The 25409-nt window shown below is 36.9% G+C and overlaps 1 protein-coding gene across 1 annotated transcript in view; it reads right to left on the bottom strand.

Annotated features, from left to right (window-relative positions):
• COL4A4 (collagen type IV alpha 4 chain) overlaps positions 1-25409 on the bottom strand; it is a 62542-nt gene that overhangs the window by 32070 nt on the left and 5063 nt on the right. Inside the window, exons 4-17 of the mRNA XM_053986195.1 lie at positions 18162-18296; positions 17229-17273; positions 14626-14742; positions 12109-12177; positions 11825-11860; positions 11037-11099; positions 10538-10573; positions 10326-10367; positions 9335-9415; positions 7880-7933; positions 6673-6732; positions 6010-6054; positions 4951-5004; positions 942-1011 (exon numbers count right to left, since the gene is read on the bottom strand). Coding sequence (XP_053842170.1) covers positions 942-1011; positions 4951-5004; positions 6010-6054; positions 6673-6732; positions 7880-7933; positions 9335-9415; positions 10326-10367; positions 10538-10573; positions 11037-11099; positions 11825-11860; positions 12109-12177; positions 14626-14742; positions 17229-17273; positions 18162-18296 — 907 coding nt within the window. The remainder of the gene's footprint in view (positions 1-941; positions 1012-4950; positions 5005-6009; positions 6055-6672; positions 6733-7879; positions 7934-9334; positions 9416-10325; positions 10368-10537; positions 10574-11036; positions 11100-11824; positions 11861-12108; positions 12178-14625; positions 14743-17228; positions 17274-18161; positions 18297-25409) is intronic.

Here is a 25409-nt window from a genome sequence, read left to right as displayed (position 1 = left end):
CTTGTCTATTGTTCGAAGTCCTCTTCCTCTGAAGATTGTATCCACTCACACACCATGCACATGACTGAATGTTACTTGAGATATTAAGCATGGGGTTGTTTGTTATATGGGCTGGAAACCATGGAAGTCTGTAGAAAAAAATTAATTTATTTTAGGATGAGGCCCCTATCTAATGGGGAGGTACTGCTGAACTGGGGTTTTGTTGTAACTTACTTCTGTGACCACAGGAAATTTTGAAATACAATTTATGATAATCTCTCTGTTGAAATGTTCTCATAAGACAAACTCTCCAAGTATTAGATGCAAAAGCACAACCTTGCAGGCAGCAGGCCTGGCTGTTCCCCACTGCTTCCTGCTATGAAATATCAACTTGAACACATCTTTTCATCAATTATTTGAGTAAGATGGGGGTAAAGGGACCTGGGATATTAAAACCCAGCCTGAGGTTTAGGGAGGAAGGTAATAAATTGACAAGTATTCTGTTGGGGGTACTAGTCCCAGAATTTTCCCCCTGCGAAAAGGAAGCTTGATTGTAGTCTAAAATCTGTGTGTTGTGACAATACTGAAAACAGGAATCCTAAATGGGAAGGCAGGTGTTCTTATTTGCTGTCCATTAACCAGCACAGCCCTATTCATCAATTTTTTTGTAACTATGCTTAGGTCCAAGAACGAGAGAGTCCTTCAGATCTAGTTGTGACTGTATGCACAAAGATCTTTCACACAAACAAACATTTAATGTGACACTTGTATGTTTAACGTAGTTCCAGGAAGATCAGCGAGACAAAGACAAAAATGTGGCCAAACCCACAAACACAGCCTGTGGCTACTGGGAGTATTTTAGGATTCTGTCCCCTGCACCCCTAGTGACCACTTTCACACACCTTAGCAAAACAGGTCCTGAACTTTATACAGCACAAAGACTAGTCAAAAATAAATATAACCTTTTATAGGAAGCAGTGGAGTTCCAACAGCTCCAGGAGGACCTGGGGGCCCTTTTTCTCCTGGATCCCCCTGTAAGAGTCCAACAATAATTTTTGTTATATACAAATATATGGTGTACTAGAATGTTACTAAATATTTCAGCAGTGGGGAGATATGTAAGGATGTGACACATACCGCCCAGGAAACTTGATTTTGACACTTTGCAGAATTTAAAACCAAGCAAAAAGATTTTAAATATATCTATTACACATATCTATTTGACTCTTCAGAACATGTGACTGCTGTATTTGATTTCATTCATTTATTGTAAATGTGACTCAACTACAGTAAATCAGTATCCATTTAATTGAGATATTTTGATTTAACAACTAATCTGTAATTAAAAATTACAGAAATTCTATATCAGGATTAGGAAATTACTTCTATGACAGATAAGCATAAAGAAAAACAGTTTCACTGTCTAACAGCTATTATCAATGGTAAGAGATACTCAAAGCTCTTACAAGAAGTTTAAAACATCTGCAGTAGGGAAACATGAAAGTGCTTGCTAATGGTGAGGAAAATCACTTCTGCTTGGAGGTTTTCTAAATTAACTTGGATTTTGCTACTTAGAATTGCAAGTGAAGTGGACTTTAAGGAAGCCTTTTATGTGGCAAATTGTATTAGACCTTTTGCTTTGTAGATTAGAAATCAGCTCTCCTTTTTTAGCAAAGAGGAACTAAGAAAACAAGAATGTCAATGTGGGAACTGTGCAATGAGGCTGCATTACCAGACTAGACTCCAGGGCCTTTTAGGACACAGACAAGGAGAACTGGATACCCATTCTTACACAAGTGAAAACAAGGCCTCTATGCCTCGTTCTTGGCTTTATATATATTTTTTTTAATGGTGTCTCTACAGTAGTTAGACAGTTCTGTCACTAACTGCTGCCCTCTTGATCTCTGGCCTGTTTCCTTTGACTGTATCTTGCAGAATGAAAACATATCCTTGTGTCATCTTTAGTTCTTTTAAACAGGAACATGGATTTGTCTTTCCCAATGACACAGAAGAGGCAGGAAAGAAAAACTAGCATTTTTCCTCCTCTGATAAATTTAGAAAGTATTTTGAGCTTTAAAATTAATTTAATGATGATAAATAAAGATTTGTATAATAGATGTATTTGGCCCAAGTCTTATATAATTTTCATGCTGATTTTAAAATGACACAATCAGAACACAAGAAAGAACTGAAGAGTAATGAGCCAATGTCAAACATGTCTGTCCTTGGTATCTCAAGTAATAAATACCATTTGTTGTCTCTGAAAATCTGTTTTTAGGCTGTTAGGGCTAATGACCCTCTCTGGCTGGCAGCTGCCTATTGGCTGTGTTTTCACTATTGGTACACTCCTACACAATGGCATAGATCTCTTTAGATTATTTTGTTGACTGATGCTGCTTTCTCTTCCCATAAAAACTTTAGGAGACTCAACTTGCCAATAGTTTATTGAAAAAAAAATGTATTGCCAGCATCCAGGCTTAGGCATCAAAAGCTATGGCAACAATTCCTTGAAGTCCACTCTTTGCTTTTAGAAATAGTCAGCAATTTTTAAAGATGAAATGTACTTTCAATGCAACTAGGTTTTTTCTGAGTCTCTACATCTTAAATTTGAATGTATCTTAGATTTTCTATGAACATGTTTGTTTCAGAAAAATCTACATAAGGACAGGCTATTCCCAGGAGAAGTTTTAAACATATTCTTGTTCCTTCGGTGCATGTGATTTTTAGTGGATCATAAGTAACAGCTGGTGAGGCCAGCTGAACAGTTGATGTAGTCTGGATCGGTCTGTCCCTTTCAGGAATAATCAGATTTCTCCAATGGTTTCCCAATCAAAACTACAGTATCTGTGCAATCACTCAGGATTCTGCATATCTGTATTAGTTATCCTTTTTTTATTAAGTTGTGTCTACACTTGATCTGATTTCTTTTGCTCTGGGCACTAGCAATTGTAATTTAATCTTTCTGATTCATCACTGCAGGACTTCAACCATTTCCCTAGCATAACCTACCAACAATTAATCATGCTTTCGTTTACTGTTTGTAGTGCTAACTGATGGCTACTCAGGCTGTAGGCTAATCAATGGAGTCCGAGGAATGCACTATTCTGTTTGTAACACGACTTGTCTCAAGTTTGTTAATGAGGCCCCAAATTAAAACAATATGTACATCGGGTGAGAGCTTTTTAACAACAAAACACTTAAGATTTGTTTCAAGATTTTGGGAGTATTGGACTGCAATGAATTTTCTGTTTAAATCTGATATGCAATGTTTCAGTTTAATTAGTATCTAAATGATATCACTGTGTTGTGAAGTTGATAACAGCCAAAGGGGATGAAAAGTAACATCTGTGGGCAATTTTTTTTCCCCCTAGGTATGACCACATAATTAAAATCTTGGCTGAAGAAGCTGCTGTAGCATTCTCCTGACAATCCTAAATTGGAAAGTAAGTCTGTGACTAAGCCAGATGTTTTTATTGTACTTTCACTTATTTACTTTATGTGCCTGTCATTACTCATTTGTAAATGTGCTTTGAAAACCTGTCTGTTGCTTCGTATTTGTGTGCTTTCTACTGTGTCTTTAGCTGTATACTACTTATGACAAGCTTGCACCAGCCACAGTTCACTTCTACGTGTCACCACAGATTATGTAGAGTGTGTTCCAATCTTAATTTTTACTTTATAACAGAGGTGATTTTTGTGCAAATCTGTTGAAGAAAAGTCAGTGGTTTATATGCAATTAAAAAAATATATATTTCAGAGGGAAATAAACACTCCTTGACTTTTGTATTCCAGAATATTTAAGCCAAGTTCATTGGCATCATAATTTCTGCAATAATGTTTTTGTCCTCTGTACTGTGATAATAACTTTAAAGAGCTTTTTCAACTTTGGTGTCTCTACTGGTGATTCTGTCACCCACCTTTTGCATTGCAGCATTTCACTCCTCCTCTTACTCATACACTGCTGACCATTTGGACTCTATCCCAGGACTTCTTAGGCCTACCCCCCTGGCTAGACTCATTGTTGCTTTGCTCCCTCTAGGGTAGCATCCAGAACTGCTTTTTTCTTTTGAGTGTGCTTTAGCATTGTAGATTCCAAAGGAAATATAATAATTCAGTTCACTCAAGTCTTTGCTGTTACTCAGAATTACAATATGATCCAGTAATCAGAATTTCATTGGTTCTGCAGCCTGCAGAAGAAAATTCCATAAACTTTTGTCCTGAAATGTCACTAGACTGACACCTGGGTCTTCTGAAATTGTTTTAAGCATCTCTTCCACACTTTAAATATTTTTCTGTTTTATTGCTTAGCCCTGGGCTGTGACACCTACACTTCTAATCACTAATGGAAAGCAGCAGGTATTGTGAAACAAAAGGCAGTTAGTGTCATCTAAGTGAGCCAAATTAGGAAATGTTTAAACACAGCTGGTGTGAAGGAATCCCTTTCCTTGCCATTCTGGTAAACATCTTGGAACAATTACTTAAGTAAACAGATTGAACACATGCCAAGAGATTTTGGTAAATGATGCAAACAGGCCCGTCTGAATGGAATTTTGCCACCTCGTTTGGGGCCAGTTTTCATCCTCATTTACAGGATCATACTATTAACTAAATAGCAGCTTCCTTTACCTCCCATACCTCCCTGGGGAATGCAGCTCAACTGTGAAAACCTTGCAGAGTACTACAATTCATGGATTAGGTAGCTATCCTGGTATACTTACAGGTAACTGTTGGGATTAACAATTCCTATGGTATGTAAAATAGAATTCCCACTCTTACCTGCACCAGCTAGGAATGTCTTCTTACATTGCTATTTACTACCATGGTGATGAATAACTATAACTACCATGAAAACAGTAAACCTTTACAGAAATTATGACTGTATAAAGGGAAATGGCCTGATAAATAGGTACATTTGGGAGGAAATACTGGCACAGAGGAAGGTGAGGTGTGAATGTGTAGTAATTTTTTTACCTGTATGCCTGGATAGCCAGGTTGTCCAGGAAAACCAGCAAATCCTGTTTCACCCTGAAAAGGATCACATAAATACAAATTGATTAATCTGTTAAGACATAATTAATTGAGCAAAATCCAGTCATACAGCACAGTGATGTTATAATTGTGTGCAGAGAGACTTCACTGGGTTTGTACAGGAGATGGTGTTTCACAGACTCTCCTGTGTTGGAAAATTCACAGCATGTATTGCCAGGTTATTCAGACAGTGCTCAGCAGATTCAGTGGAGCTGGGGCACAGAATTAGCTGGAATACACACCAGCAGACTCTGATAGACTGTCTGCTTAATACAGCTGAAATTGGTTTGCTGCTTGCTGAATGATTCTCTTAAACTACTGCATGGAAAGCGCTGCACATCGGCTCTCTTCTCTTTTTATGATTTTCTAATATACTCATCCAGCCTGTACTCAAACTCTTTAGGCAGGCAGGAGTGAAAAACAAAATGAAAAGTATTTTTGCAGCTAAAACAGTCACCTGAGACATAGCTCTAGAGGCAAATATTGATACATTAATGTGATTTATGAACAGCACAATCACTTCATTAACTAGAGTTGGGTGAGATAGACCTATATACATACATCTATTGTTCTTTATTGCAGTAAGATGCTGTAAGTTCATAAGTAAAATTTAGCAGTCTTAGCATCACTGGAATTTCTCAAGCCAGAAACATGAACAAAACATGCATGCACCACAAAATTACACAAACAATGTCACCATAAAAAATAAACTTAACATGCTGCATAACTTTTCTATTATGCTGTATGTGTGTCCCACTGACTTTTCCTCCTCCTTCCAACTTCAGATTCCATTAGCAAATTTCAGCCAAATTTCAGAGTGGCAGAAATTCAAAGACACAGATTTCATACAACTTCTGTGGCAACAGGTAGCAGAAGAGAAAAGAAGGAATGCAATCTGAGCTGTGAAGTATGTGGAAATTCCAAATCTGCACACGTCCACAGAAAACAAAATCTCATTGATCCCACTGTTCAGGGAGCTGCTTATATTTTCTGCCTTCATACCTTCATTCCAGGAAAACCTGCAGGTCCATAAGTACCAGGATGACCCTAATAAAAGCAAGTAGACTGTAAGCTAAAACAGTAAAAACTTATTTAAAATTAAACCTATTCAGAACTGCTGATAGTTAATGCTACATAGATAAATATTACTTGAGATATCTTCCAAAAACTTTGCAAAGCTTTTGCAAATAGTTTCTGTGAGAAATGGACAAGAATTAGAACTACAGACCAAAGCAAGGCAGCCAAGTTTTCTTTTTTTTTTTTTTTTTTTTTTTTTACCATAACTGCATCAAGCGCAGTACTGGAATGCTGCTACACTTCAGCACTGTTAGGCAAATCCAGCACAAGTTGCTGTAAAAAACTGCCACCAACACATACAGAGAACATTAATATTACTGTGTTACTATTGTGCTATTCCAGAGCAGCTTTGTGCTGGTCCAAATATTTAGAGGATAACCATACAGATTTACTTTCTGAAAAGTCTGTATGAGCTTATATTTAAGTCTGAGACAGGGTAAGTCCCAGGGCAAGTCTCCTATACAGGAAGCATGACAGAAGCATGACAGATTTAGTTTAAAAAATCCTTAAAGTTTTTCTTGAAATTGTAAACTTAAACTGCCTAATTATAGTGAATTTGTGATATAATTTATTCTGCAACTTTCTTACCTGCAATCCAGGGAATCCAGGAAGGCCTTTTTCACCCTTTTCTCCTCTCCCAAGTATGCCCTAGAGCAGTGAAAATAGTTTTTTTAACCAAGATGCTCAATGAAGTGTGCCTACATTTTAATTTTTGTTAATCTTTATTAAATATGTATACATTACATCGGTGGATCTTGTTTCACTTGTGAGGCTCAGTCACTGGGGCTGACTTCACACAGCTTCATCAGCAGTGCCTAAGTAGCTCCAGTTATTTGAGAAACCTGCTCTGGTCTCTTCTCTAAGCTTCATATTATTTCAGCAGTTGAATTTGTATATACTTTTTCTAAAGTTTTGGGCATCATTTGAGCTGCTTCAGTTGATTTCTCTGTTCCTGCTTATAACTAACAAGTGCATGTATTATCATCTACATAGACAACTAGTACTGGAGCATGCATATAAAGCCCATCTTTTTCAATGCAAATCTAACAGAGAAAGATTAGCTTTTTTCTCTTTTCCAGTGCTAAGTAACAGTGGTCTTTTTATGATGGAAAATGAACTTCTGAAAAAGTGCCAGACTTACAACTCAGAAATGTGATGTTCGTGCTTCTCGTCTCTTCTCTTCTGCTACATAGCTAAATAAGTTTTTAACATAAACTAGAGTCATTCTTTTGTCTCCAATTTCCTCTTTTTTTCTTATATTTGGCAGCTTCCTGCCTATGGATTTTCCTCTTCTGGCACCTCAATGTTTAAATTGATCATGTTGACAGAAAGAAAAGAAAATGTAGACTAGACAGTAAAAAGCAACCCTCTCTCCAAACAGGTGACTCTGCCTTCTCTACCCTTGGGGATATCTACAATGTCAAGTTAAAGTCTTTCCTCAGCCTTCTGTGGTAAACATACATCATGCCCCATTAAGAACACATTCAGATCATCTCTGTTTCTCTTCTTGAGGAAAAATAATCTGTACTTGTATTTTCTTCACAGTTCCAATCCATTATGTCAACAGCCCAACTGGCAACAACACTGACTTTTTGCTACTAGACAACACTCAATAGGTATGTGTAAAACAGACTGAGAAAGATTTTCCAAAGGGTTTTCAAATATTTTTGCTTTCGCACTGATTTAGGTGGTGATTAAATTTCACAGCAAAAAATGCTATGCTTTAGAAGCTTAACATAATAACCACACAAGGACTTTTCCAGCACCATAGGGAAAAAAAAGTCCCATTACTTACTTTAGGTCCACGTGGCCCTCTGTATCCTGTTAGCCCAGGTAATCCTTTTTGGCCCTACATATAAAAGGAAAGTTTTTGTGTATATTAATATGCAGGATATGCCTATGTGCTGCTTAACTTTTTTTAAGTCCTACTCTGAATTAGAAGTGTTAAAAGGTATTTTTTTAAACACTGGATGTATTTCTTTAGGTGTCCTCAACACAAGAAAAGCAAGAAAAACATTTATGTACTTATCTTTATTTCTGTTAGCACTGTCAAAACAGCATAATGACTCTGGAGAGAGATATATGTATCTTTTCACTTTCAAGGATCTGCAAGTCAGGGCTTTGTCCCTACAAACATGTATGACAGTAGTTCCTTTTTTAATTTGCTGCTCTTCTTGGTTTGATGCAAGTACTCACAAGCATAAATCTACACTTTTGAGCACAGCCCCAGTCTGAATGGCTGCTTACATGGCCATGATTGTGTTGTGTTGTAGAGCAGCAAATGTCCCACTTCCCAGGAACATGGGGAGTTTATGGAGGTCCTTTTGGTCCTTTCCCCCTCCTCACACACCTGTATAGCAGCTGTTTGTATGATCAAAGCCCAGGATCCAACCTGTGATATCTACTGGTTCCCTGAGCTGAGGCTGCAAGGAGCTGGCAATGCCAACGTCACCTTTTCATTTGTCTATTTGAGGAAATCAGACTTGAGGATGCAGAAAACACAGATTTTGTTTAAAAAGAACATGGGTTGCAAACATTCTAATTTTCCAAGCCACTCAGTTGTAGCTATGGTAGGTGTGATCTTGAAGAAGTACAAGTTGTTCAGGAAAGTTGTGGATGCCCCATTCTTGGAAATATTCAAGGCCAGTTTGGATGAGGCTTTGAGCAACCTGGTCTAGTGGAAGGTGTCCCTGCCCATGGCAGAAGGATTGGGACTAGCTGATCTTTAAGGGCTCTTCCAACCCAAACAATTCCATGATTCTCTGATAAAACTTGCAATAAACATTGACAACAAAATCACACTTAATTTTTATATTAAAGAGAGCACCCTAGAAGGGTTAGGGTTACTTCAAAACTATAGACTGGGGTACAGTTGCCAGTGATATGCAAAATTTATATTGTATTAAATAAGTATTAGTGAAGAGCCACAAAGACATTCAATAGCACAGTAATCAAATTTGCCAAGATGCCTGAAATATGATTTGCTAATGACAAAAACTGAAGAAAACCAAAACAAGGGCAGTATCTTCTTTCTGCATCAAGACAGTCTTCCCTCCAGAACATGAGCTAAAGTACATGTGAGGTGTCCTCTCCTGAAAGCTTGTAGGAAGGGTGCTGAACACAGGATTCTGCTGCAGCTGGTGGTTTCTTACAAAAAGATAGGTATGTCTTATGTCATCATTGCAAAAATTACATCACAGGATTGTACTTGCCAAGTTGAGCACTGTTAAATATGATGACAAATTAACACCTTTTGTCCTTTGAACAGCTGAGCTCCAGGAGGTCCAACTAACAGCGGTGACCCAGGCGGCCCAGGCAGCCCGATGTCGCCCTGTGGAAGCCAAAGCAACAGCAGAGAGGTTCCATGCAGTATTTCAGTGACACTCAGTTTGTTTTCCTGTTGTACCATAGCACTACATATTTCTGTACTCACTGGAAATGTACTAATTACCTGCAGATAAAGGTTTGCACTGAGATCTGTAAGCCTCTTTACCATCTGTCCAGATGAGTAAGGTTAGCAATCTAATCTCCTGAGTCATTAAAAATGATGTTACAGCTAAGGAAATAAATGAGAACGCCTGGCTCCTGCTCCAAATCTCCTGTGGAGATAGTAGTTACAGGACTGTCAAATCTCTTATGTGTACATATAGACTCATGTTCTAGACCAAAGCCTTTGAGCACAAGACTTTGTGAATGTGAAATTATTGATTTGCTGTGGAAAGTTGTGTATATTATACACTTGCACAAATTCTAAGCACTCATTGGACCAATTCATAGAGGAAATATCAAATATTCTACATTGGTTCTATATATCCTGAGTATGTTAATATAGGTGGAGACTGGTAAAGAACTACTATTATGTGCTTCTTATTCCCTTTACTTGACATCTGTTCTGCACTTAGCAAGAGATGCGATTCAAGAGCTGATCTGGTCCAGCCCCTGTCACTAAGTAATCACAAATAGTGTTGTGATTACATCAGCAGTGTCTGTTCAGAATGTATGTAAATGCTAAGTAGCACTGATTGTTGCCTTTCAAAATCTTCAGAATGTGCTTGATTCCTGAATGCAGCTCACAGAAGGAATTCCTTCTGCTCAGAATTAATTGATTCAATAACTTTTTCTGTTCTAACATGATTAGCAGGACACAAAGCCACAAATGAATGGGTTCCAGGGAACTCAACAAGACTATTATTCTTCTAATTCTACAGCAATAATAAATTTAATATTATTTGTTTTCTTACCGGCTCCCCCTTTTGTCCATCCACTCCAATCCCTGGATTTCCCTAATTGATAAAGAATGTACAGAGTTTCAGCATGATCAGAAAATATTAATATTAGAGTTTAATCAAGTAACTCTTTCAAAAAACGATAACAAATTTCAAATAGTTGCATAAATTATTATTTAGTTGCATAAATTATTATTTCACTAACAGCTTCAGAAGTTATTACCTACCTGTTCACCTGGCAAACCAGGGTAACCTGGAATACCCTTTAAAAGAAAATGAACACAAGTCAATATGTCTGATTTAGAGACAGGTTTTGAAAATTATTTCCTCTTGCTCATAGGACCTGGAGGCAGAATTTTCTCTTGGGGTGTACTTATTCTGAAGTGCAATTTACCTCACTTGGTGACTGCTTTCAGGAGGACTGACCTCTGTTTTCCCCCTTTCCTGTCTCCCACAGGTGGTCTTGGGAAAAGGGGTTAAGGAGAGAACACTAAGAGCATTTCTCCATGATCACAGACTGCCAGGATGAAACATATTCATGCAGACATGGGAAGGAAGAACATATTCCTCAACTCCCAAATTCATAAGGTAAAGCAAAAGTCTATCTTATTACCTGCCTCAAAAATTACTTTTAGGCTTTGATTCACATTAAGGCAAGTTCTAAAATGGGTAGACAAGAATGAATGCATATCCTAAGGCAAGGCTGTATAACTGTGGGGATCTTACAGGCAAGCCTGGATGGCCTGGGTATCCAGATGGGCCTGTTGTACCTCTTGACCCCCTAGGTCCCTGGAAAAGATTGAAAAAGGTTCTTTTGTGAACATAGAAAGAACTTGCCCTTTCCTACACAAACCCAGCCCCTCTAGAACACCTTGGACTCAGCCACTGGATTCCACCCACAGCCCAAAGTTTACCCCATGCCTGAAATCTCCCTGTGTCTAGAGCAGCCAGCACCAGCTTCTGGGTAATTCTGGACAAGGCACAGTTCTATGTTATTAATGCACCAAGAGTTCACTTTGTCAGCAATTGTACTACGGTGAAGGGACTTGATACAATTCATCAGTGAATGCCTTTTTGAAGGGTTTAACAAGAGGAACCCAAAGCCATCAAGAATGTGATTCAGCAACAAAATTTAACTCTCTCTTCTTCTTTCATGTTCTTATGGCTGGAATATGATAGAATGCTACTTATTCTTGGGAGACCCATCAGTTACTGTAGAAGATTTCATATCTTGAATTTCACAGAGAAAATATTCTGTGAATACCAGGGTAAAAGCTGCTTCACACAGAGCTAATGCAGGTGAGGATGGTCTGTTTCTATTCCTTTTCAGCCAACATGAACTGGCCATGCATGGGAACAGACTATACAGACTTGATGTTTCTCAGACTTTGTTCTAGAATTCTGCTATTTAAGGCAGGCAGAGAGAAACCCCAGTATTTCTTACCATACTAAGGAGAAAAAAATGAAAATCTTCAAGACAAAAAGCAGTTATAGAACCCACTGACTGTACTTACAGGCATGCCAGGGGGTCCAGGATCACCTCTCTCTCCCTGTAATGACAGTCATTTAGCAAATGAACCAGTAACTAGTTCAAGCTTTCTTGTGGGTATTTTCTGACTTTACAGATATTAAGATCATAAACTAGCTGTTTGAGTTTGAGTTGTATATGTGTTTTGAATTTCTTTTTTTTTTATTTTTTCACTAAGTTTTATAACTAGTGAGGAGTAATAGAAAAATTACATTTACTGTATATGTTTTCCTACAAATAGATGGTTTTTTTTCACAATCAGATACTTACTGGAAGTCCTTTTCCAAAATGTAAAATATACACTGAATTTCCTTTTTCTCCTTTTTGTCCTGGAATTCCCTTTAAAGAAAAAGAGTCTTTTAAAACATGATCCACTTACTGATATCCTACATTTTCATGGACTCCTGCTCTGTTAAGATGCTCCTTAGCACTTGGGTCCTTCAGTATTCTTTGATCTTCACAAATCTTGCCCTTAGCATCCATATGCCTTCTTTTTCTTTCAGGGAGGCAGTGGCTTTAAGTACTAGCATTCTGCCTTCCATGAAAGTTCATTGTGTGATTCAGAAGAATTTAAAGTGATACTGCATACAGATTAAAAAAAAAAAAAAAAAAAAGGTATGGACTGTATCAGATGCATAGTATTCAATATTTCCATCTATTAGGAAAACTGTTTCAGTTTATAAAAGAAACCTGATACCTAAGAGCCCTGGATTTTAAGAACTAAGTTCCCATGGTACTTGCTGTGGGTCCTTTATAAAACCTTGCTAATTGTAGCACCCTCAAAAACTCAGTCAGAGTTAGCATGAACAGATGATTTATTTTGCAAAATTTAACTGCAATGGTCAATCTACTGTTAAGAGCATGATATGCACATATCTGAAGAACAGATATATAAAGATGTTATTTCTGAAGTTTTTCCATTTGAAATCCAAATACAGTGGATATAATTTAAATAAGTTAACCATCTGACTGAGTTCAATAAAATGGGACACTGTCAACCACTTTAAAACTGTACTGGTACAGTGTTCATGATATCATAAACTGGCTGTCCAAATCCTGCAGTCAGAATGAAACAGGGAAGGTATTTCCCCCTGGAATGGTACAATAAAAGGAAGAATTACAGCTGTCTGCAGCTGGATATAGCTACAGTAGATTGGATATAGATTACAGGTAAACAACAGCTGCTAGGGAACACATTAAATAAATCAAAAGTTCTTTTTATCTTTACTTATTTTACATGTGGTCTCTTGCATAATAAAGCATTTTTGTTAGATTCAGTTTGTTGTCTTCTATATGACTTAGGTAAGGCCTAACAGAAATTACTTTATTTTCCAACAAGGTCAATGAAGTGAAGCTGATGTATATGTACACGGTGTTAAATAAAATTATACAGGACAATGTTATAAATAAGAATTAGACAAAAATTGGCTGTAATGTACAGTCAAGTTAGTACCTGGTGCAACAATTTGATTTAAAAATAGGCACTCTGCATAGAGAGGTTGGAAGAGCATTCTTGCACAAAAGCAAATATGTTTACTATGTGTAGTTTTTCTGGGTAGCTAAATGAATTAGCACTGGAATTTTAGTATGCAGTCCAAGGCTACATGCCTATTGTGTCTCCCTGTTCTTGTAGGTTGCAAATTCTTTTGCAGGCCTGCCAAAGAGCATGCTCCTGAAATTGGTAGGATTTATGCTGTCCCATGTTCCATTTTTCCTTTATGTCACTTGTCTAATTACAAAAAGTAAAACTCTATTTTGAAGGCCATAGTAAGTAAGAAAATACAGGTGAAATTAGAGTTTCAGCAGAAGTAACAAGTTACTTTCAGACATATAACAAATGAGGTTATTAGTAAGTTTATAATGTGTCTTTCATAGCATGAAACTGTATTTTATTCTAATTGTTATTATCTTTGATAACATCATTACACTCTTGCACACACTCCATATTTTTCTAATGGCTGAATTCAGCATTTTATTTAGCGCTCACTAAACACATTTGATTTTCCATGTAAAATGCAGTTGTTTTATAGTGTTGCTTAAATATTTTCAGGGAAGCTGTTAGACCAACTAATCAGCTCTTATTCCGAACTAAAACTTGCTTCCACAAAAAGTCAAAGACTGGTGACTAGAACTGTTCAGCAAAATTTCTTTGGACCTACAGTAACTTATTTCCCTTAATGACAAGAATCTTTCTATCTTCAGTAGTCGAGTACTGCTAACACAGCTACTTAAACAATTTTAAAGTTCCTTCCATTGTACCAGAAAAAGTAAACAAATATTAAAGTGCTAATTTCAAACATTTAAACTGTGGAATGATCTCTGCATATACAAATACGTGCCCAAGCAAGACTAGGAGTGCACAGAGGACATATGTATAAAAAAGTGGTACCAAATCTTAAAGTGTAACAAGACTTAGTCTTGTTGAACCTTCCACATATTTTTAAGTCATCTCATGTATGTCCCTACTAGCTTTTAAGAAATTTCAAGTACTAATGAATAGTATGGTAGTTTCAAGGTATTCCTTCTCAGCTGGAGTGGCAATTCTGGGGAAACAAGACAGAATTTAACTCTCAAGGCAGCCATACGTACTTCAAGGATATAGAAGCTTATTTCACTTTCAAGCTTAATCTGTTAAGGCAGTATGTTTCACTCCCATTAACCTGTGTAAGAACTCCTGGGAATTCCCTGTGCAGCACTGTGAAGCTGTGCCACAGTCTAGGAGTCATTTTAAGAGCTGTTAGCTTGGAGGGGAAATGCACATGCACAGCAGGAATGCCTTTCACGTACATAAGGACCTCTTGGTCCCATATAACCATTTTCTCCTGGAAATCCTGGGTCTCCCCTCGAGCCATTGTAGCCGTCCAAACCATGCTTGCCTCTGGGTCCTTCCCTTCCTGGGAGGCCCTGAAAGACAATTTAATGTTTATGAGAAATACACCATGATTAATGAGAAATTATTTCTCAAATTAACAGAACAGTTCAGAAACAAATGTATCTCAGATGTGAATGAGATATCCTCTCACAGTGGTGCTGGTTTCATATTCTTTTGCCTTAGAAATATCTTCTATTCTGAATAGATTTTTTTTGTGGTTTAGAAAAAATGAGGTAAGTCTTTGTTTATTTGGTTTTTTTTGATGCATAGCAAATAGAACAGGGTTATATTAACACTGGTTAAGAGGATCAGACTGTGTTCTCACTTGAGTGAAAAAGTAATGTTCCATTTTCTCAGAGACTACAGACTAGTTCTCTAGCTGTAGTCTTTCTTGCGGCTGTTGTCCTGGTTTAACAAAGCCTGGTTTGCAGTTGGGGGAAGTCCATGGGCTGTGGGGGTGGTTCCCTGTGGGGATCTGGCAGAGCCAATCAGCTGGCTAGTTTTGAAGATTGACACCCAGTTAAACCACTTAAAAGAGTTGACCAATGTGGAAAAATACATTTAAAAGCAAGCAAAGGCTGGGAAAACTCTCTTGGCTTCCGGCCATTGAACAGGTAACTGGCCGGGCCGGCCAGGTTGGCTCAGCCCGCGGTGTGGTGCGGCTTGGCTGAGATTTCTGCCCGCTGAGGGCACCCCAGTAAGTGGACATGGCCCTTGAAAGCAGCTGTGGGAAAGCTGCAAGGCATGGGAAGGGCTTTGACACTGCAAACAGATTTTTCCTTTCCCGGGTGGCTGATTCGCTGTGACACTGAAGGCACGAGAGAACTGTTTCTTGTGGAGAAGTCTCCATGGCATGGCAAGAGAGACTCCCCTCCCTAAGAGAACTGAAGAAAGACAATTTTTAGAGGTGGTAAACTGACTGAAAGTCCCAGGTTTTGTCTCTTTACCTTGTCAGTGGGAAAGAAAAGAGGGTGTGTGGGGAGGAAAAGTGTTCAGAAAGTTTTGTTCAGATTTTCTTATTTTTCTTTTAATTCTGTTAATAAAATTTTCTTTATACCTTTAAAAGTTTTGAGCCTGTTTTGCCCTCCTCCTAATCCATATCTCACAGCAGAAAACTAATAAATAATTCAAGTGGGTGCACTGGCGATTTGGCCAGCACTAAGATCCACTACAGCTATAAAGCTGAAAAAAAACACCAAAAAAAAAAAAAAAAGTAATTTCAAGCAGCCTCATATTTCTTAATTGTTAGGATAAAACAAGTAAAAAGGAGGACACAGCTTGACTCAGGAACATAGTAATTACAGAGATTGTGGTTTTTCTAACCTATCAATAACTAACCAGTGTCCCGATATGGATTAGTTCTACTAAAAATTAGGAACTGGGCAATGAAACAATGAGGTTTTTCTTGGAATGATCTTCCTGTTGAAGAAAAAAACTATTTTTCACAGAATTAAAGATTTTTGTAGAGACAAAATACTAATTATGACCCAAAATTATTTTTTGGGGGAAAGTCTGAAAAATCATCAAGAAAGTATCCTCCTGGTCATTTCCCTGAAACACTTTTGTCAATTCTACCTTCTTCTTGTCTGTAAATGCTTCAGTCTAATTTGTGGACACTGTTTTTAAACTAACATTTTTTTGCAAAAAGAATATACATTTCTTGGGAACACTTCCTTTTTTCTCTGCCAAATTTTGGGCTTGTGACCTCTGTATTATCCAGACATTTTTGCAACAGTCCACTGTCAAATGTGGACAGCTGACAAGCAGATGCTACAACACCCACTCATCTTTTGGTTCTGTTTTCACTTTCAAAATTCAACATTTTAACTTTGTTTGTTCCATATGAAACTGGTAGCATCACAGGAATTCAGTTCTAGCAGAGTGCTAGAACTGCACTAAGTAGTGCATTATCTAAGATACTATTTCACCAAATTTCACACTGAAGAAAGCATTCATAAAAATACATTATCACATGCTTATAAAGACATATTTAGGACCCACTTTGCTTATTCAGTCCCTATTCAGATTAAAATTACTGGACTCACTGGTTGGATTTCTTCCTGCAAAAGGACTACAAGCAAAAGTCAGAATGTTTGAACAAAAACCAGTGCATTGGTTGAGATAGTTTCAGAGATGTTAAGAATGAACCAAGCAGACTACAGTGTGCTATAGAACCTAAGAGAAAAAATACTGTGCTTTTAAGCCCAGCTCTGACACATGCTCCATGGCCATGGGTAGTCTCTGCCTTCACTGCCCCACTCCTGCATGAAAATTCTGTACTCACCTCTTTGGGATTTGGTGGTGTTTGTTATCAATAGGAAACAGTAACAACTATTATTATCAATAGTTGAAGTTAACCTAGTTATTTTTACATTTTTTCAAAATATGTAACTCTCTGAGAGAAATTATATTAAGTATAAAGCCAAACAATTTAGTGAATGCATCATTCTGTTAGAGGACTTGCTATAAATTTATGGCACCTGTAATTTTTATAAAGAAATATTTGTTTAATACGTACAGGAACACCATCTAAACCAGGAAATCCTGGGACTCCAGTTGGGCCCTAAAAAAAGGTGATATGAAAAAACAAAGTTGATGAGGTCATTACTTAAAAAGAATGAAAAACAAGAATATGTGTTACTATATAGTAAGAAACAAAAAAAACAGTCTTTTTTGAAATATGAATCAAAAGCCATAATTTTCAGAAATTAAATATCTGACAAAAACTTCTGTGGGCCTAGCAGAAGACTAGTGCCAACAGTTACCCATGTAACAGTTGGAACAAACATCTAACACTCAATAGCCATTCATCCTCAAAAGATTATAAAATGACAGAACTGGAAGTTGCTTGTAACTTATAAAATATTTCTGTACATAATTTCACAATCCTGTTCCTGTTTTGATAAAACCAGCAGTACAATTTTTGTTACAGCATTTACATTTCAGTTGTGCTAGATACTGACTTTAGTGATTTCACTCTGAGATCAGTCAAATTAGACTATTAAAACTAATATGAAGTACTAAGGGCCAGGCATTGTACAGATATGAAAGATATTAATCTGAACTTCAATTTATACTCTCTAAGTGGTAATAAAATTCTGTTTTGTGCAGCATTACTAAAAGCACCATACTGTTCTCTCCAGCGTCACATTTCTACACATTCTTTGAGGTTAAGGAGGATGATGTGGTATGTGCCAATCAGAGTCTGTCTGTTCATTGTATTTTATGTCTTCTGACAATTCTAATTTTGCAATCCACAGCAAAAAAAAAAAAAAAATCTGAAATATTTTTTCAAGAATTAATTATCTGTAATTAACTTCTGTGCGAATTTTTTATGAGCAAGAGTATAGTTTGGCAAATGTTTTTTTGTCATTCAGGTTCTGTTTCACTTATCAACATTTAACATTACACACTGTATACACCTAAAAGAGCTGTCTGTGGTGTTTCCTACCTTATCACCTTTTTCTCCAGCTGGCCCAGGCTTCCCATTCTCACCTCTCTGTCCTTTCTCCCCAGGCAGACCAGCTGGTCCTATAGGTCCCAAGGACCCAATTGGACCTTGAGCTCCCAGCTCACCAGGCTGACCCTGAAAAGAGTCCAAAGAAGTGAATGACTACTGCTGTAACCCCCACAGCAGTTCAGAGATGACCCTGTGGATAAAACAAGGCTTACAATGTATAAATATTCATGATTCAAAACAGCTGCTGGACAGCCTGCAAAACTGTCTCATGCATTAGGTGCTGTAGGAACACAACCTTCAAGTTTAACAATTTGCTGAAGGTGATCATTTCTTTTCACCTTCATCAGGTCTCCAAGACCACCACTATGAGATGCTTGGGATAACCTGCAAGTCTTCCTGGCTCAACCAATTTAAGTATCACCTTTTGCAAGCCTAGGACTTCCATGAGCATTGTGTTTTCCCACCAGAAAAATGAGGACTCATTTTAGCCAAAGGGGCTTTGTACACAATTAGAACAAATCAAGTGAGTTCCCTCTTTCAAGTCATGATATGCCAATTAACTCTTTCTTGCTCACATTTTTCATAATCATTCTCGTATCTTAGCACCTCAAATAAAAGTTGTGATGTTTCCTGGAGAAGAAAAAATTAGTTATTAGTTAACATGTTTACAGAAAGTATCAATTTTAATAGATTGTGTTAAAATGGATTCGGAGGTTGAAGAATGTAATTTATCTATAAATGGCTCTAAATTGAGTGTTTGTACCTTCATTACCATACATTCTCCATAGGTTTCTATTAACTTTTCCAAGGTAATATACATTCTCCTAAAGCAAAATTACTTCCTATGCCAACTGGACTTTTCAGTCTACAGCACTGGTGTGGAGTTGTTTCAGATGTGTTGCAGTTTTTGTTCTGTCCTGCTCAACAGCTATGCAATCATAGATTCAAAGTGCTGAATGAAGCAAGCTTTCTAATCAGGCTTTACATGTGAGCTGTCTACACTTCCACCCTACAAAAATCTATGCATTTGCAGGTCTTTATTTCTCTTACATATCTTTTTATTTTATATCATCATCCTTGTTTACCTATAACTTGTTCTGTTTCCAAACTGAAGACTGTTTTGCCTTCTTTCCAAACTTCATCCATTAATTATAATAAATTATTATAACTATAATTAATTATATTAGTTACACAGTATGTGTAATCAAACAATAATTTATTATAGTATAAAGTTAATTGTTATAATTAATTATAATTTTATAATTATAAAATTATATTTTAAAAGAGAGCAAAATGGAACCCTACACATTCCTGAGAAGACCATATGGCTTTGGACCACTTGAGGGCAGTAAAAGATATTTCAGTATTCACAGAAATAACAGACTATATCTTTACTTTTATGAATGGAAGAAAAAAAAAGATGGAAATGAAAGATGATTGTAAGAAGATATGTAGCTTCAGGAAGCAAAAGAACTGAATGCTTGCTTCTCAGTGTAAACATTTCAGCAGACTGAATCTATCTGGACAAAATCTTGTGAATTACAAGCAGGTATTTAAGCTTCTTTTACTTTTTATTTATTTTCTAATTGTCTTTTTAGAATCAAAAAATGTGTGATTTGACAGTGAAAATAAGTGAAAAAATGGTATGTATCATTCAATCAAATAAACAAAACAGAGAAGGTAATTTGCTATATGTTTGGACAGGAATGTGCTATAGGTTCCTGCCACAGTGGAAATAGGGCTGGATGACCACTGGCCCTTATAAGCTATGAACAGGAACTTAGTCCAAAGGCTGGGAAAAGAAGTCCTACACTTAGAAATAAGGACCACCTGAAAAAAGAATCCTCATATGAGTCATGTTCCATTTATCTGTATTCCTTCCTCTCACTTCAGTCTTGATCCTGCTTCCAGAGAAGTCACTGGCAAAAATTCCAGGGCAGAGTCAGCATGTTGTCTTCTCTAACAGTTACAGTTTTTCTGATACCAGAATTTCAGCAGTGTAAAATATTATGCAAATTAAGTTCTACTGGTATTAAAAGCTGATGATTCTGCATCCTTGTTAACAGTGAATGGACAGTCAGGATTCTGCCTGTTGAGTGTTTGCTTGACTGAGGAGTTGCAGCCTGTCTATTCGCAGAGCCTTGCTCATTCTATGTTAGAATAAATTTATTAATTGAAGTACTTCTAAGGTGGCTATTATGCCCTTTAAATACTTGATTGAAAAAAATAATTGGACAACCATTTTAATTAAAGTATCATTTTGAGTACAAGTGAAAAGAATCAGACTAAAAATATAATAAAATACAAGTGTTTGAACCATTGACTTTACTGGAAGTGGTATGGCTTTTTAGTTCTCTAAACTAGCTATTACCTTGCAAAATGCATCTTTCATCAACAGGAAAAGAAAAGCATAAGATGTTTTGCACTAATTTTTTAATGCCTTTGTCTTTTAATGCATTTTGTTGACAACAGGTTTCTGCACCAACTTCAGTATTTTTAATTAATAGTGTATATGTGCTGCATTCAAGACTTGAAAGAGAAAATTTTCAAAACATGTTATATTCTTTGGATAAGTTTCAGTTAAGAAACATGATATTTATTGCACTCAGAAAAAAAGCTGAGACACTGTAGGCATTCTATGGTAGTTATTATAATTAAAAAATAAACACTTCCAGGATATGTAGTCCTTTAGGTTGATAAAATGTCTTAATTTGCCGCTACCCTGTGAATTTAATTGACTTCATGGTCTTCAGTAGAAGGTAGTGAAGTCATAGAACAGAGTCACTGAATTCAGAATTCACAATGGGTTTGGCAGCTGATACAACTTTAGCATGCCATGTGAAGCTGATGGATTCTCTCTCTTTCTTTCAGCTCAAAGACTGATAATGACTGGAGCTTTGTTAAGACCAAACTGATACCATGCCATAACATCTATTATCACATCTATTATTTGTGCCCATCCAATGTGACTACCACAGCATTACAGTCTCAGGACAGCTGTAAAAATAAAGAGGATGAAGGTAGTCATGCTCATGTGGAAATGACAAATTAGCTCAGATAAAATGAACAGAATATTATGCCCGCTCTGCCATCTGATGCCAATAAATTCCTCTAGGTTTTCAGTGCCTTGTTAATTGTCTAGGTCAGGAGCTACCATGCCAAGACTATGGTCTGTTATTTTAGCATATCCTGGGCTTGACCTGCAGTAAGAAATTGACTTTAAGCAAAACAAGGCTATATTGTTTTTTAATTAACTATGCTTCCTAAGACTAAGACTGCAAGTACTTCAGAATCATGTAACAAAACATTTAATGCTGTTTGGAAAAGGCAATGGCCAAGGTTAACTGGATTTTTTTTTTTTTTTTTAATGCATGAAACTGAAGAGCATCTGATTTTGAGAGTGTCTTGAGCACTTTACTGTCTCAGCACAATGTTTTAAAGGAGTCTTAACTGGAAATAAAAAAGTCATGCTACTCGAGTGAATTGTCTTGCTTCTCGTTATCAAAAAAGTCAAAAGAAGCCCAGTTATCACCTTCAGTGAGGGCAGTACCCTATGTTACAGGCTATGGAGATGTACAAGGGATTTGTGAAATGCACTTACCTTCTGTTCATGAGAACAAAAGTGAAAATGCCCAGCAACTCCACAGATACTGTAGGCAAATAGTACAGCAGCCCTTTCCACTGTGCACTGGGCTCTGGCTTGTAACCAGTCTTTCTCATTTCACCAGGAGCAGGACAGAGCAAGAAGGAAAGTAAAGCAGTCTGTGGGCAAGAGAGGAGTGCTCACAAAGGCATTTGGAGAGATGTTTTATTTTGTAATTTGCTTAGTGAGGTGGGGGCATCTGCTGCTGCTCTAAGCTCCACCCATGTCCTCTCCCCTTTTGGAAGAGCTGGTCAATTACACAGCAAAGCCACAGCTTTGGAGGGGATTGGAGAGGTGTCCATTCTGGGGAAATTCTACTCCTCACTGTGTAAGACTAGTAGCAAACTAATTTTCACTGTAAGTCAAGATTCAAAAAAACCCAGAACAAGCCCTCTTCTAAATATAATCATCTTGATTAAGATAAGATAAATCTGAGAAATCACACAATTTGGAATTAAATCCAGTATCTTGTCCTTAATAGACCAAATTAGATAATTTCTTTTTCATAGACTTTTAGCCAAGTAAATGCAATAATAATACTTAGAGCTTGACTTTTCATAGAGTCAGAGAATGTTTTGGGATAGAAGGGATCTTAAAGATCTAGTCCCAAATCCCCTGTTATGGTTAGGATGACCTTCCACTAGACCAGGTCACTCAAAACCTTGAACACCTCCAAGGATGACGCATCCAGAATTTCCCTGGGCAACCTGTGCCAGGGCCTTACCACCCTCACAGTGAAGAATTTCTTCCTCATATATATCTAAATTCTCTTTCAGCCTGAAGCCACTAGCCCTCATTCTCTCACTACAAGCCCTTGTAAATAGTCTATCTTTCTTGTAAAGAACATCTGAACCATGCTCTAAACTACTGGAAAATATGGCAACTTATCATATTTGGCAACTTTATTATATTTTCAGTGGTATAATATGCTACAAGAACAAAACCCCTGATGATGCAGCTTAGTATTCACAGTGATATTTCACAGAAGCATGACAAATCACAGTGAAGTGCTGAAAACATCATTCACAATGTATACTTAGGTTTCTGTTTTAACGGGACTATGAAAAGAAAAACTATCCAATAAGCCAGTGGGTGTCACTATTGTGTTAAACAAACTCAACAAATCATAATTGAGCAATGAAATTCTTAACTGCTAATGGCTGAAAGCAGAGAGCAACAAATAGAGCATAGATATTATAGAAATAGACCACAAATAATTAACATCAGCTTAGCTAATAAAATAAAATTGAGTTTTGCTCTGTAACATTTTATTGAAGACACTGTTGACAATTTTTGGTTGATTTAAATATGTAAAAAAGAATGGTTTTGTAGAGTTTTATCTTGCTCGATGTAGAAGAGCTTGGCAATCTGCAGCAACTGAGAAAAACCACCATTTTCAGTATGGTAGGATGGGGGAACCAAAAGTATTAAGAAAAGAAAGATGCTCAAGAACAAAAGGAGATAATTAACAGGGTCAAAATTTCTGAAAATTTGAAAAATGTCTAATATGAAAAATGCTGATTTACAGATGCTGTAGGTGGGCATTGTGTATGATGAACAACCTCAAAGAGACCTTGCAGTGATTGGTGTGATTTTTCTTATAGACTGGAGTGGTTCTGTTTCTATTCCACATTCTGGTAAGCAGGATCCATTCCCTACCAGCTCAAATCCTAACTTTCTGTAGTCAAAGAACTGCCTATTCCTCTGCCCAGTTATTAAAAAAAAAAAAAAAAAAAAAAAAAAAAAAAAAAAAAAAAAAAAAAAAAAAGTGGTCTGCTCCATATATAGATTTAGGGGTCTCATTTCTCTGGGTCTGTTTTATAGAAAAACATAATATGGTTCTCAGTGAATGTAAGTGAAATGTATAACTGGTCTCAGGAATCTTCTACTTTAAAACTTACAGCTAATGTACTGGGAAAAAATGATCAACAAGTAGGAGGCAAGTAATGGGAGAAATCTAGATTTCCTCAGATGCTAGTGTACATACATCTCTGATAGTGGATTTGAGACCAAGCAGAAGGATTTTACTTATTTATTTCCTGAGTGTGCAACTTGAAAATTCAAATACAAATACTGGATATTCCATGTGAATAACAGACTTCCACTGCATACTGACATGCAAAAAAAAGTGTGTTTTAATAAATGCCTCTTATTTCCCCAAACAGACAGAATTTGCACAATTTTCAGAGTTAATGCATTTTAAATATGTTTACACTGTGCTGTAAATTGAATTCCAATAACCCATGGAACCGACTAAGGAAATTTGACAACTCACAAGATCTGCTGGGGAGATGTTACAAGAGAAGCAGTGCCAGAATATTGACTTACTCACAGGTAACTTTCCTCATTCTTTCCCCAAGGCAGTGCATTCTTGCCCTGCAGTGACTGATACCAGCTGACTTCCTAACTTACCTGTGACACCCAAGTGACTCAGCATCTCTTGGGAATGCTTACTCCTTACATCTGAAGTGTCAAAAAGTGTAAAACCTCCCTCTTAGATTTCTGTTTGCTGCATTCTCCCCTACACTAGGATAAAAATAAACCTCTTGCTTCATCTGCAAAAGAACAACATTGGTCCTGCTGAGTTATATTTATTATTCACTTTGATCCAGGCATTTCACATGACCCCATAGAAGCCAGATCAGGTTGGCTCATGAATAGATGCTTGCTTCCCAAATCTACTTAACTAAAAACAAAGCCAACGGAATTGAATAGGATCAAACTCCGGGTCAGCACAGGACAGGTTTACAATCGGTCAGTGCTAACTGCAAACAAACATTTTTTTAACTATCTAAATTCTATTAGAGCAGCCAGCATTTTTGGAAGGTAGTGATACAACACGGCAGGATTTTTCTAGGAAACAATTTTCCAGTGTTGAAAAAGAGGATGAAATGGTGGAAAGGTTTTACTATGTCTTTAATGAAAATTGAAATCACAGACTTTATGGCCTACCAAAAAGGAAGAGGGGAAAAAGAATCTAAGAAGTCAGGTAGAACACTTACTGCCATATTTCACTAATGATATTTTGCCTCATTTAGCTGTTCTACAGTTCTGAAATGTCTAGGTATAATAGCACACAGTATGGGCAAAGAGATTTAGCAGCACATTTTAATGGTGTCCTATGAAACAGAGAGTCCTTTTGAGTTGTGACATAAGATCAAAAGATAAACAGTATCATGAGAGACTAACTCCAAAAAGACTGCAATCCCAAGTGAACAGAAGTCAAAATTTCATTGTGATGTGAACAATTGTAATGATATACTACTAGCAGTAGTGACTAAAATGTTTTTTCAGACAGTGATTTCTTGCTAATGAATAGGAGTGCGAATCTATTTATTGCACAGAATTACATATGGTTGAGAGAATTAAAAATGGCAGGTACACAAGCTCTTCTAAAACCCAATAGAGCAACTGATGCATAGCCATTATGGTTTTATTTAATTATTAAATGAAAGTTCAGCTATTTGCTGAAGAAAGTAGAAGCAAATAGTTTCTACTTTTCTTTCAACTTGCCCAGTATCAATACATTCAAATACAGTCATGGCAGTTTCATTTTCTTATTCCCATGGTCAGCTTTTCTCTAGCTAAACCTCAAT

The sequence above is a fragment of the Vidua macroura genome, chromosome 10 (genome assembly GCF_024509145.1).
Source record: "Vidua macroura isolate BioBank_ID:100142 chromosome 10, ASM2450914v1, whole genome shotgun sequence".
Lineage (NCBI taxonomy): Eukaryota > Metazoa > Chordata > Aves > Passeriformes > Viduidae > Vidua > Vidua macroura.
The sequence above is the reverse complement of the archived record's forward strand: the minus strand, read 5'-3'. Positions and strand labels throughout refer to the sequence as shown.